General features: G+C 40.5%; 1 protein-coding gene across 1 annotated transcript in view; it reads right to left on the bottom strand.

Annotated features, from left to right (window-relative positions):
* Positions 1-10,539, bottom strand: part of LOC311150070 (putative phospholipid-transporting ATPase IIA) — a 39,949-nt gene extending 29,410 nt beyond the window's left edge. Inside the window, exons 1-5 of the mRNA XM_084187336.1 lie at positions 10,398-10,539; positions 6,706-6,850; positions 4,260-4,373; positions 4,034-4,142; positions 870-928 (exon numbers count right to left, since the gene is read on the bottom strand). Coding sequence (XP_084043462.1) covers positions 870-928; positions 4,034-4,142; positions 4,260-4,373; positions 6,706-6,850; positions 10,398-10,465 — 495 coding nt within the window. The 5' untranslated portion in view covers positions 10,466-10,539. The remainder of the gene's footprint in view (positions 1-869; positions 929-4,033; positions 4,143-4,259; positions 4,374-6,705; positions 6,851-10,397) is intronic.
* Between the last annotated feature and the right edge of the window lie 2,420 nt (positions 10,540-12,959).

The following is a 12,959-nucleotide window of genomic DNA, read 5'->3' as shown; positions in this document are numbered from 1 at the left end:
TAAAGATTTACTGTGGCACTTCAGATCCATGCGGCGGTACAAATTTGGAATGTTATATATTTTGATATTTTAACAAATTTCATATCTGAAGATCATAACAACAATTCAGAGTTTGATTTACTTTGAATGTCTCTCAGTCATGGATAAAATATATCAAATGTATAGAGAACATGACCTATCCTTCAGCTGTGTTTAACTGAACCTTTCAGAAAGAAGTGGCCAGTTGGTAGCTGAGGACTCCCGTCTCATATTTCATGTACAAAGACTCCCAGAATCTACTCTTTCTACAATAGCCAGCAAAAAAGATGATGAGGCAACTGGCCAAACAGATTGGGAAGTCTGTTAGAATTACTTAACATACTTTTAACAGCAACAGCATAATGTTACCAGTGTTGTGACATTCAAATTAGCCTCACAAATGGCATCAATAGTATCCCAATTGATTGCTTTGTTTTAACTTTCCTACATGGATATGCCAAATTAACTTAATGTATTTTTAAGTGCAACTATCTGATAAGACTTTATTGGTATTTTATGGGTTGTCTATATCCTACAAGTTTAGCCTACATTTTTTTTGTCAATGGCATCAATAATCAAAATGTCACATAATTTGGGGTTTTCTGATCCAATTAAGAGCATTTCAAATTTGCGTCAGTTACGTCTGCATTGAGTTTGACATACTCAAGCTCAGCAGCATTGATCACAAGATTACAAAATCTTTACTAACTCCTTTCACCTCAAGTCACCAGTCTAGCGCAGCAGATTAACAGGCCGTCATTAGTCTTTGTCATATAAATAGCAACTTGACGGTAAGTAGTAGGCCTAATTCATTGATGCAGTTGAGGCGAAATCTATGAAGTGATACAAACCTTGTCCACGATTATAAGGTCTCCAACTTGAATGCCACTGCTTTTCACCTTCACAGTGCCTGAAATAAAAACAAATGTAAAATTAATATTCAATAAGTATTTTTAGATTGCAGAATGTTGAGTTGAGGTGCCCAAATTCATTTTGATAATCATAATCGTATTGTGGTTAGACCAAACAAAGGATGAACAGATATGTGTATACAGTGAGGGAAAAAAGTATTTGATCCCCTGCTGATTTTGTACGTTTGCCCACTGACAAATAAATTATCAGTCTATAATTTTAATGGTAGGTTTATTTGAACAGGAGAGACAGAATAACAACAACAAAATCCAGAAAAACGCATGTCAAAAATGTTATAAATTGATTTGCATTTTAATGAGGGAAATAAGTATTTGACCCCTCTGCAAAACATGACTTAGTATTTGGTGGCAAAACCCTTGTTGGCAATCACAGAGGTCAGACGTTTCTTGTAGTTGGCCACCAGGTTTGCACACATCTCAGGAGGGATTTTGTTCCACTCCTCTTTGCAGATCTTCTCCAAGTCATTAAGGTTTCAAGGATGATGTTTGGCAACTCGAACCTTCAGCTCCCTCCACAGATTTTCTATGGGATTAAGGTCTGGAGACTGGCTAGGCCACTCCAGGACCTTAATGTGCTTCTTCTTGAACCACTCCTTTGTTGCCTTGGCCGTGTGTTTTGGGTCATTGTCATGCTGGAATACCCATCCACGACCCATTTTCAATGCCCTGGCTGAGGGAAGGAGGTTCTCACCCAAGACTTGACGGTACATGGCCCCGTCCATCGTCCCTTTGATGCGGTGAAGTTGTCCTGTCCCCTTAGCAGAAAAACACCCCCAAAGCATAATGTTTCCACCTCCATGTTTGACGGTGGGGATGGTGTTCTTGGGGTCATAGGCAGCATTCCTCCTCCTCCAAACACGGCGAGTTGAGTTTCTGCCAAAGAGCTCCATTTTGGTCTCATCTGACCACAACACTTTCACCCAGTTCTCCTCTGAATCATTCAGATGTTCATTGGCAAACTTCAGACGGGCATGTATATGTGCTTTTTTGAGCAGGGGGATCTTGCGGGCGCTGCAGGATTTCAGTCCTTCACGGCGTAGTGTGTTACCAATTGTTTGCTTGGTGACTATGGTCCCAGCTGCCTTGAGATCATTGACAAGATCCTCCCGTGTAGTTCTGGGCTGATTCCTCACCGTTCTCATGATCATTGCAACTCCACGAGGTGAGATCTTGCATGGAGTCCCAGGCCGAGGGAGATTGACAGTTCTTTTGTGTTTCTTCCATTGTCACCTTCTCACCAAGCTGCTTGGCGATGGTCTTGTAGCCCATTCCAGCCTTGTGTAGGTCTACAATCTTGTCTCTGACATCCTTGGAGAGCTCTTTGGTCTTGGCCATGGTGGAGAGTTTGGAATCTGATTGATTGATTGCTTCTGTGGACAGGTGTCTTTTATACAGGGATGTAGCTCAGTTGATAGAGCATGGCGTTTGCAACGCCAGGGTTGTGGGTTCGATTCCCACGGGGGGCCAGTATGAAAAATAAAAAAATAATGTATGCACTCACTAACTGTAAGTCGCTCTGGATAAGAGTATCTGCTAAAAACAACTGAGATTAGGAGCACTCCCTTAAAGAGTGTGCTCCTAATCTCAGCTCGTTACCTGTATCAAAGACACCTGGGAGCCATAAATCTTTCTGATTGAGAGGGGGTCAAATACTTATTTCCCTCATTAAAATGCAAATCAATTTATAACATTTTTGACATGCGGTTTTCTGGATTGTTTTGTTGTTGTCTCTCACTGTACAAATAAACCTACCATTAAAATTATAGACTGATTATATATGTCAGTGGGCAAACTTACAAAATCAGCAGGGGATCAAATACTTTTTTCCCTCACTGTACGTTGTTTTATGGACATTCCATTCCTCTTAGAAGGGGAGGAATAGAGAAAAACGACCCAAACAAGTAAAAATCTAAAACGTCCATGTAAATGTTCACATAGCTCAAACAGGATCTATGGTAGTGAGACATCCTGGTATCATTAACGTCATTCAAAGACACAGTAGTTAAAACCCTACTCTTCAGGCTCCCTACTTCTCTTCTCATGGCCCTACATACAGAAATACTTTAAATTTGATTGTTTATGTCCAACTGTCTCCTCCTGGTTGCCTAGCAAATGTGGACAACTGCTGTTATAGATTTCCTTCCGCTAAATTTTGGGAAAGTACTTTTCCATGTAGGCCTAGATCTGAAAGCATGTTGGGAGAGCCTTTTCTTCCATTCCATTTGGAATGAACAGGCAAAAATAGTTTGGAGGGGGTCACTGACCCATGACCTTTGCTGTGACCTCATGTTTTTGCATATGTAAGACATTAAAGGACATTAATTTTGCTATGCATTTAGGTTTATGGGACTCTAAAAACTGTTCTGTTTCACAAAGATAATTAAACTGTAGGCTAGCTTGCTATTTACAAATATCTGATGGAGGGCAGCTTATCAATATTTAAAAAAACGTCCCAATACATTTCTGTAATAATCAGTCTGAAATCAAAATCCTAAACATAAATTAAGAATGATCTACTTTAAATGATGAATACTGCAATTATACAGGATGAAACAAAAATCCTGGGTAAACAACAGTTTGTTTTTGCTTTTGACAAAGTACTTGATCAGTCAGAGCAGAACAACAATCTACAGGCATCTCATGCCATTGGCTCTCATTCCCCAGACCCCATGCAGCAAGTCACTGGGGGCACTATCATGGAAGCAACCATTAATTGTGTTTATGAGTAAAACAAGCTGCCAGATCAAAGGGGAAAAGTGATGGAAACCACAAGAGGTCTCTTGGTTTTTATTGCTGGTAGCACTTTATTCCAAGCCCTCTTACGTGTACACTTTTACATCTCTGCTTTGAATTAGGCATCACTCCCCTCCCAGTTTAAACAGGACACGACCAACCTTCATACAGTTAACTGGAGACACCCACTATTCAAATTCAACTAGGCATTTACATTAATCTGAATGGGTGCATCAGAAAACTTGGTGGTTTTGATTTGTATGAGTGGTTACTTTGGACGTTTTGTTGATGGTATTTATGTTATTGTTCAGTCTCCATATTGTGTGCAATGACTGAAAACAAATCCTTACCTCTTGTTGAGAGCTTGCTATATATCTGTGAATTTACTTCTTTGTCTCGACAATAACATCGGATCTCTTCAACTGCTTCTCTCATGATGGTTATGATCAAAACAAATCCCTGAAAAGCAAAAATAAGACAAACCCAGTTAAACAATATTGTATTATTAGCAAGTGAGTAGTGGATCACGTGAAAACGTAATGCTACATGACTTGACATTTAAAAAACGCTGCTTACCAAAGGAACCCAGTAGGTGTACAGAGCACCTAGCCTGAGCTCATTGACAAACTGAGAGCATGCCAGGAGCAGAAAGTAGAAGTTGAAGAAGTACTTGAACTGATTAAACAGCACCTGAAAACACACAAATGAACAATATGATTTCGCATGAACACAAGAACCAATCATCAATGTGTCTTTACACTATAGGAGTCTAGAAATATATGCATGATGTGTTAATCAGGGTCATGTTCATTAGGCACAAAAACTGAAGACTAAAATAAGCTTATAGTTTGCAATTGTGTGATTGTTATTTTGTTGCTTGCCATATGGTTCCACATACATATCCACACACAAATACATTCTATATGATACACTACATGACCAGAAGTATGTGGACACCTGCTCGTCGAACATCTCATTGCAAAATCATGGGCATTAATATGGAGTTGGTCCCCCCTTTGCTGCTATAACAGCCTCCACTCTTCTTGGAAGGCTTTCCACTAGATTGGAACATTGCCGCGGGGACTTGCTTTCATTCAGCCACAAGAGCATTAGTGAGGTCAGATACTGATGTTGGGCGATTAGGCCTGGCTCGCAGTCGGTGTTCCAATTCATCCCAAAGGTGTTCGATGGGGTTGAGGTCAGGGCTCTGTGCAGGCCAGTCAAGTTCTTCCACACTGATCTCGACAAACCATTTCTGTATGGACCTTGCTTTGTGCACGGGGGGCATTGTCATGCTGAAACAGGAAATGGCCTTCCCCAAACTGTTGCCACAAAGATGGAAGCACAGAATCTTCTACAATGTCATTGTATGCTGTAGCGTTAATATTTCCCTTCACTGGAACTAAGGAGCCTAGCCGAACCATGAAAAACAGCCAGAGACCATTATTCCTCCTCCACCAAAGTTTACATTTGGTGGTAGCATTCTCCAGGCATCCGCCAAACTCCGATTGGTCCGTCGGACTGCCAGATGGTGAAGCGTGATTCATCACTTCAGAGAACACGTTTCCACTGCTCCAGAGTCCAATGGCGGTGAGCTTTACACCACTCCAGCCGAGGCTTGGCATTGCGCATGGTGATCTTAGGTTTGTGTGCGGCTGCTTGGCCATGGAAACCCATTTCATGAAGCTCCCGACAAACACATATTGTGCTGACGTTGCTTCCAGAGGCAGTTTGGAACTTGGTAGTGAGTGTTGCAACCGAGGAGAGACGATTTGTACGCGCTACAGCACTCAGTGGTCCCATTCTGTGAGCTTGTGTGGCCTACAACTTCGCGGCTGAGCCGTTGTTGCTCCTAGACGTTTCCACTTCACAATAACAGCACTTACAGAGATATGACGAACTGACTTGTTGGAAAGGTGGCATCCTATGACGGTGCCACATTGAAAGTCACTGAGCTCTTCAGTAAGGCCATTCTACTGCCAATGTTTGTATATGGAGATTGCATGGCTGTGTGCTCAATATTATACACCTGTCAGCAACAGGTGTGGCTGAAATAGCCGAATCCACTAATTTTAAGGGCTGTCCACATAGTTTTGTATATATAATGTATGTCTTAACACAGATGGACATTAACTTTTTCAGTGCCACCCACAGTCAAGTATAGATTTAACAGTCACACTACACCTTGGCTGAATTTCATTACCACCAATGTGCAAGATTAGTACAAAGGGAAAGCTTATGTTCTCTCAATGCTACCGTGAGACATTTCCTCAACTACTGACAAGTGACAGCATACAACAACAATAATGTGTTTATTTGAGACTTTGACCTCCATATCTATAAATTTCATGACATCATCTAAAGTAAATAGATATTATCATAATTTGCAATGCAAAAAAGGACTGGTCTTTGCTTTTGTTATTCCAAACAAATCTGGACTACTTTTAATGCGCGACCTCATATCCAAAAAAGGCACAATGTTTTAAGACTAGCAAATGTCTGAAAAGCTAATTCATATGAAAATTAGGCTCTGAAAATCTGAAAGTGAAACAAAAACGCTCCTTAGTATTTTTGCAGTGGTTTCGCTCCACTTGTAATGAGAAAACAATAAAGAGACTAAGCAACTAGAGCAGTAGAGGCTGCTGAGGGGAGGACGGCTCATCATAATGTCTGGAACTAAGCGAATGGAATGGCATCAAACACATAGAAACCATGTGTTTGATAACATTACACTTATTCCGCTCCAGCCATTACCACAAGCCCGTCCTCCCCAATTAAGGTTCCACCAACCTCCTGTGAACTAGAGGCACATAGGCTACACAACACAGGCTAACATGACTGCTCATTTGATTAGAATAAGAGTCCACCAACCAACTATTTGTTATATCTGAATCTATGGGGTCAGCCCTACTGCTCACTAAGTACTTACTCCACTTTGCCACTAAACTAATTCAGGCTTGTTGTGTTGTGTATGAGGAGCAAATTACGGTTGCTTGGTTGACCCGGAGTCCCTGACACTCACCCCTGGGAGGAAGGTGAAGAAGTTGTACTTCTGGTTGTTAATGACATTCCGGGGGTACCTCTGCTCCCTCTTCTCTGGGTGGCCCAGCCACACTGTCCGCGGCCGAAAGTCCCCCATGCCGCAGCACCTTGACCATGGGCAGCACCTGAGGAACACCAGTGTAGTACATTATTAGGGCTGGTTTCCTGGACCCAGGTTAAAGGGATACTTCAGGATTTTGGCAATGAAGCCCTTCATCTACTTCCCCAGAGTCAGACGAACTCGTGGATACCATTTATAGGTCTCTGCGTGCAGTTTGAAATAAGTTACTAACTAGTGTTAGCTCAATCACTAACTAGCGTTAGCACAATGACTGGAAGTCTTTGGTAACTGCTAGCATGCTAGTTAGCATTGGCTTGCAAACCTACCTCTAACTTCCTTCATACTGGATGCAGAGACATACAAATGGTTTCCATGTGTTCATCGGACTCTGGGGAAGCAGATAAAGGGCTTCATTGTCAAAATCCCGAAGTATCCCTTTAAAGATTCACTATGCAGAAATCGCTCTGCCATTTTCTGGTTGCTCAAATTCTAATAGTCCCCTAATTTCTGTTTATGTGACAAAACAAGCAAGTATAGTGTAGAGAATCATTGTACAATCTAAACCGCTGTGAAATATATTTTCATTAACCAATTGTTTTTATTTTCAGCTGGTGTACAAAACCGAAAGTAAAAGATGCAAAAATGAAACTGAAGAATGGGAAGCATAGAAATAGTGCACATAGAACAAATCTACAGCTTCTTAGACTTGCTTTCAATGAGAATGACAGATCTATAACTCACATTTCTATGTGAATTTAGTCAGGTCGCTCAAAACGTTACTTGCACCAAACGCACGTCAAAAAAACAACGAAAACAACAAGTGGGATATTGTTTTTCAACATGAAAAGTTAAATAGCTGGAGTGTGTCTAATGGCACCCTATTCCAGCACCCTATATCAGCTTTAAGCCTACTCCTGGACCTCTATTCACAAAAAGTATCAGAGTAGTGCTGATATAGGATCAGTTTTGCCTTTTAAATCATAATGAATATATGGACAGGGGGGGTTTGATCCTGGATCAACATTCCTACTCAGACACTTTTCAACACGGGCCCTGGACTAAAAAGCATGCTCAATTGAGAAATGCCATTACAGTGATTTTTAGTCCAGAACTAGGCCTAATCTGTGTCCGGGAAACTGGCCCTTTTAGAGTTTCCCTCTCACTGAAATGCCACTACAAAAGTACGCAAATAATATGTTTCTTTACTATGGTGATGAGCAAGGCTTCAGTCAGTCAATAGGACCATTGAGGTGGGCCCCGACTCAGTAAATATTGGCTTTATGTGCTAGGCAGCAATACCCTAGTTTCATACACCTTTCTCAAACAAAGCATTCCACTTCATCTAGGCAAGCAGTCAGCAGCTGACCTAATCTTATGGCTGCCATGTGTCATAATGTTCTATGCCTTTTACAGATCACATATTCTACACATATTGTAGGGACTGAATACCTGGATAATGAATACTTGACTGCGGATTGACTGTGGACATAACTGCGGGAAGTAGTTTGGGCGATGCAGAATTTTTTTTTACCCGCGCTACGGACGGCTATATTGGTCCGCTAATACAGGACTAGTAAAGGCCCAGTGCACTACACATTTTTTCTAAAAAATATTATACAAAAACAAATATTAATATACTTGTTTTATTCTGATTTTTCAGTAGAAGGATGCATGAGCAGAAAATAACCCCATACCTACTGTAAAATATGGTGGTGGATCTTTGATATGGGGCTATTTTGCTTCCACTGGTCCTGGGGCCCTTCTTAAGGTAATTTTAGCCAAAAACCTGGTTGCCTCTGCTAGGGTGCTGAAACGTGTCCGCAAGTGGATCTTCCAGCAAGACAATAACCCCACGCACACATCAAAATCCACAAAGAAATGGGTAATTGACCACAAAATCAACATTTTGCAATGGCGATCTCAGTCTCCAGACTTGAACCCCATTGAAAACCTGTGGTTTGAATTGAAGAGGCAAGTCTATAAGCGCAGACGAAGGATATCAAGTATCCGGAAAGATTGTGTATGGAGGAACGGTCTAAGATCCCTCCCAATGTGTTCTCCAATCTCATAAAACATTTCAGACAAAGGCTCAGTGCCATTATCCTCGCAAGGTGAGGTATTGAAAGGTATTGGAAACAGGGGTGCCAATCATTTTGACCCCTATCTTTTTTAGAAAAAAAGTATTGCTTGTTAAACAAAATCTCTTTCTCTGAGCAATTATATTAGTATAAAATAGAATTTTCCCATTTTTTGGAACATACAATATAACTCAGTATTTGAAATATTTATTTTATACAGTATTTTTTGCTCATCTTTAAGGGAGCCAATAATTTGGGGCCTGACTGTATATATTTTGTTGCATATCTTAAACCTACTCATTTGCAATTTATTTAAATCCTAAAATTGAAATGCTCTGACAAGCACCATCTCTGAGATTGACTTTTCCTGTCTGAGGGGATGATGGGTACATAAGGGGATGCCCAGACATGTGTGCAGGCTAGTCTTGTGTAGCCTGTATTATGACAGATGCATATGCGTTTTGTTTTGCCAGATGTCTACCCTGCATTTTCAGTACTTGAAGCACTTGCTTCGCTTTTCAAGTAGCTAAAAGCCACCTAGTTGGATTCTGTGTGTACTTCCGTTTGTACCACCGCACCGTAAAGCAACGCAACCCCCAACGTAGCATTGCGGACTGCTCCATTGACAATGAATGACTTCCACCGGAACACAAAGAGTTTGATGCATCTGGTGGACATGAGACATTAGGCTTTACAATTGGTGCAATTCTATGACGCAATATTATCATTGCATATGATATCAGCAATATGAAATATGTGCCGGTACTCAATTTGGGTGCCGGTATACTGTTTATATTTAGGTGGAGGAGCTCCACAATACTTAACAAATATTCTGAGGTGCCGGTACTCAACTCCGGTGAGCTCCTGTCCAAGTCAAGCACTAGCTGTCCCCCAATTCTCATAAGGCCTGCCCTGTCTGGGGCTGGGTCAACGCAATTGCATTTTAATCATTTAGCAGACGCTCTTGTCCAGAGTGCATACATTTTATTTTTTTTCATACTGGCCCCCCGTGGGAATCGAACCCACAACCCTGGCGTTGCAAGCGCCATGCTCTACCAACTAAGCTACACGGGACTATGACACAACGAATGCCTGTCAGCCATGCTACCTTACCCCACCTTATCTTTTTAGGCATAATGATTGGGGTGTTGTTTTGCCGTCCTATAGGCCTATCTAGTCCAGATACTAAACAAACAAGACGATTAATAGTGTAACGTTAGGCCTACTAGCACCGACAGGACAGACAGCACCCGGAACAAGGATGTCAGTCATCCCTTTCGCTACAATGAATGACTCATTTTCGATTACACATTTATTTCCACAACCAAGGCAAATCCCGTAAATTCGTTATGAAAAAGGCCATTTATCGTTAACGTTTAGAATGAACGGTTACAATGTAGCGAATATATTCGTCCGCGGTTTTGTAAACAATTCATTCTGTTATTAGCCAACGAGCTAAATAACAGCCTAACATCCGCCTCATATCGTTGTTGTCATTTCTACTTACTGTGTAAACGTTTTTTTTGTTCTTACCCATTCCTGTTTTTATTGTCGTGTCTTTTTTTGTGTCTTACTGGTTGTAAAGGAATATTGTCCGTCATTCCTGCAGCCCTAGTTGACGGTGACGCCAGGCAAAAATCCACCTAGCCGTCTCTGCGGGTTGTGACTAGATGGAGTACAGCTATGGACGGAAGTGACTGTCAATCCAAGGTCCACAAATATTGGCCTAGGCTTGTCGAGAGACCGCACTGAATCAGAAAACTTCAACCCAGTAGCCAATGCTTGAGTCTTGACCCCTGTCAATATAGTATACCGTCACCCTGCTCTCCATGTCAAGAGACCCACATTGGAATATGTCTACACCTGCAGGACATGGGGATTATGTCATTTTTAAAATGGTTGGATAAAGTAATTAGGCCACAGAAAACCGATATTGTTAGCTTTGATTGTGGGAAGAAAATGAGAACAGACATATGGCGAGTTGGAAATGCAAATTAATTTAGTTGATGCAAAATGATCTGGGACCAAACATTTATTTCTGGGACACATGTGAGATCAACAACCAAACCAACAACTCCAAGAAAGTCATCTGAAGGAGACAAGATGGAAATCAGGGATGTGCACAATGCAAATGAAAGAAAAGTAGCAAGAACAAACCCATGAGGTAATTAATCCACAAAGTCCATGCTGAGAGGACAGAGCAGATAGTTACAGTCCTGCAACTGAAATGCTAACTGTTCCAGACAGAACTAAATAAATCAACTTCATACAAACAATTAAATAAAACACTCAGAAACACATGATTTTCAGAGTAATTCATGGCATGCTGGGAACTGACAAAGGAATGCAAACCAAAGTCGGAAAGGTCACCCTGATTTCTATTTTCATAAAGACCAGAAAGTAACATTTAGGTGATAAGGAAACATAATGAACAAAGAGAACATTTACATTGTAAACAAGCCTACACAGGCTCAACATTTATTGAATTGTATAGACAACCTCAAAGCAGTTCTGATGCATGGTTTGATTTCTAAAACAAGGCACAACTTGGTAAATGCATTTCAATGGAAAATGTACAGCAGGATTATAGAGTTAATCTGTGCATTCTGAGTTATGCAAAGAGTCCAGTGATACATTCATTACTTACACAACTCAGTAGATTGTGCGAAGAATGAAAGCATATCATTGCTTACTCAGAATGTATCAGAGAGTGAATGTACCCATTGCGTTAAATTTGAGGGTAGGTGGAGGATAAACTAATATCTAAATGAGGTAGAGAGAGAGTTGCCCCAAAAGCTCTGGCATCGTACACAATATAAATAACAAAACAAAAAGTTTAAGATTCCACAGTTGATAAAATAATGTATTGTAGATTCCCAGTCAATGGAGAGAATTATTGAAATATGTCAAACTTAACACGGTTGGGAATTGAGTTAAATAGAGTAAAATTCTGAATTCAACGTTTCCACGTCCTCAAACAAAGAAAAGATGATGCAATCGCTGATGTGCCCTCTTATATGAAGATCAAGGTATATGTCAATATGATGGTTTTGAAATGTAACCATTAAAATGACAAGCTTACCAAAAATTGTGAAGAAATAAAGTGCAGGCATGATTGAGAGCATTCAGCATTATATGGGTTGTGTCCCAAATGGTATCCTATGCCCTATATGGTGCACTACTTTTGGCCAGGGCCCATGTATGTAGAGAATATGGTACCAATTGGGACATAAACCCTAGCCTTCAGAACAAAACCACCAAAAGACGCAGAAGCTCTACAAAAATGAATATTTGGAGCAAAAATATGGAAGCAGAAAAATATTTCCGGAAACAATGCAATATGGAAAAATATAGTACCAGTCAAAGCACATACAGACAAATATAACCTTCATTACAATCTTGTGGTGCTTTAAAAAAAGACAATACAGCAACAATTCAAATTCAAGCTAGGCACTTGGCATGAGGTTTTTCAGTTTTAGAGAGAAAGGCAAATAAACTACTTTGTCTCAGCATGTGTAAACTACCTGGAAACATTATCAACATCCAAAATGGATGACTGAGCAAATCAGTAGGCCTGTCTGGATCAAACAAAAGTACATGACACCCGACAGATAACTCTCAGCAGACCACCTCAGAGCATCTCCAAACAACTTGAAATATCAAACTCTTTCCTATGAAATATCATTACAAGACAGTTGGCCATGTTGAAACTATACAAATGTCATAAAATGTATGGCACACAATAGGAGGAGAGCCAAGTAGTTATGTACTGTAGAGGAATCAGGACAACCACTGGTTTATCGGCACTAAAACAATGGTGTCCACAATCGGTCATACACTGAAGCTTTTCTAATGCTAGACAAAATCCTTCAAAGTACAGTTTCTTCCGTCAAGGAGAGAGACATTCTGAATCAAAGCGGTTTCAAGAAGGCCATACATTCAACTTCTGGATACAAGACTAAAAAGTGTCACACAGAAATACCCGCATATATTATGGAGAAAAATATATATATAACCGTAAATACAACTACAGTAGTTATATCAACTTCAACTAAAGGGGTGAATTGTTCAAATGAAAGGAAGAGCAGCACCATT

The sequence above is a fragment of the Coregonus lavaretus genome (genome assembly GCF_964263955.1).
Source record: "Coregonus lavaretus genome assembly, chromosome: 22".
Classification (NCBI taxonomy): Eukaryota; Metazoa; Chordata; class Actinopteri; order Salmoniformes; family Salmonidae; genus Coregonus; species Coregonus lavaretus.
This window is presented reverse-complemented; position numbering and strand designations above follow the sequence as displayed.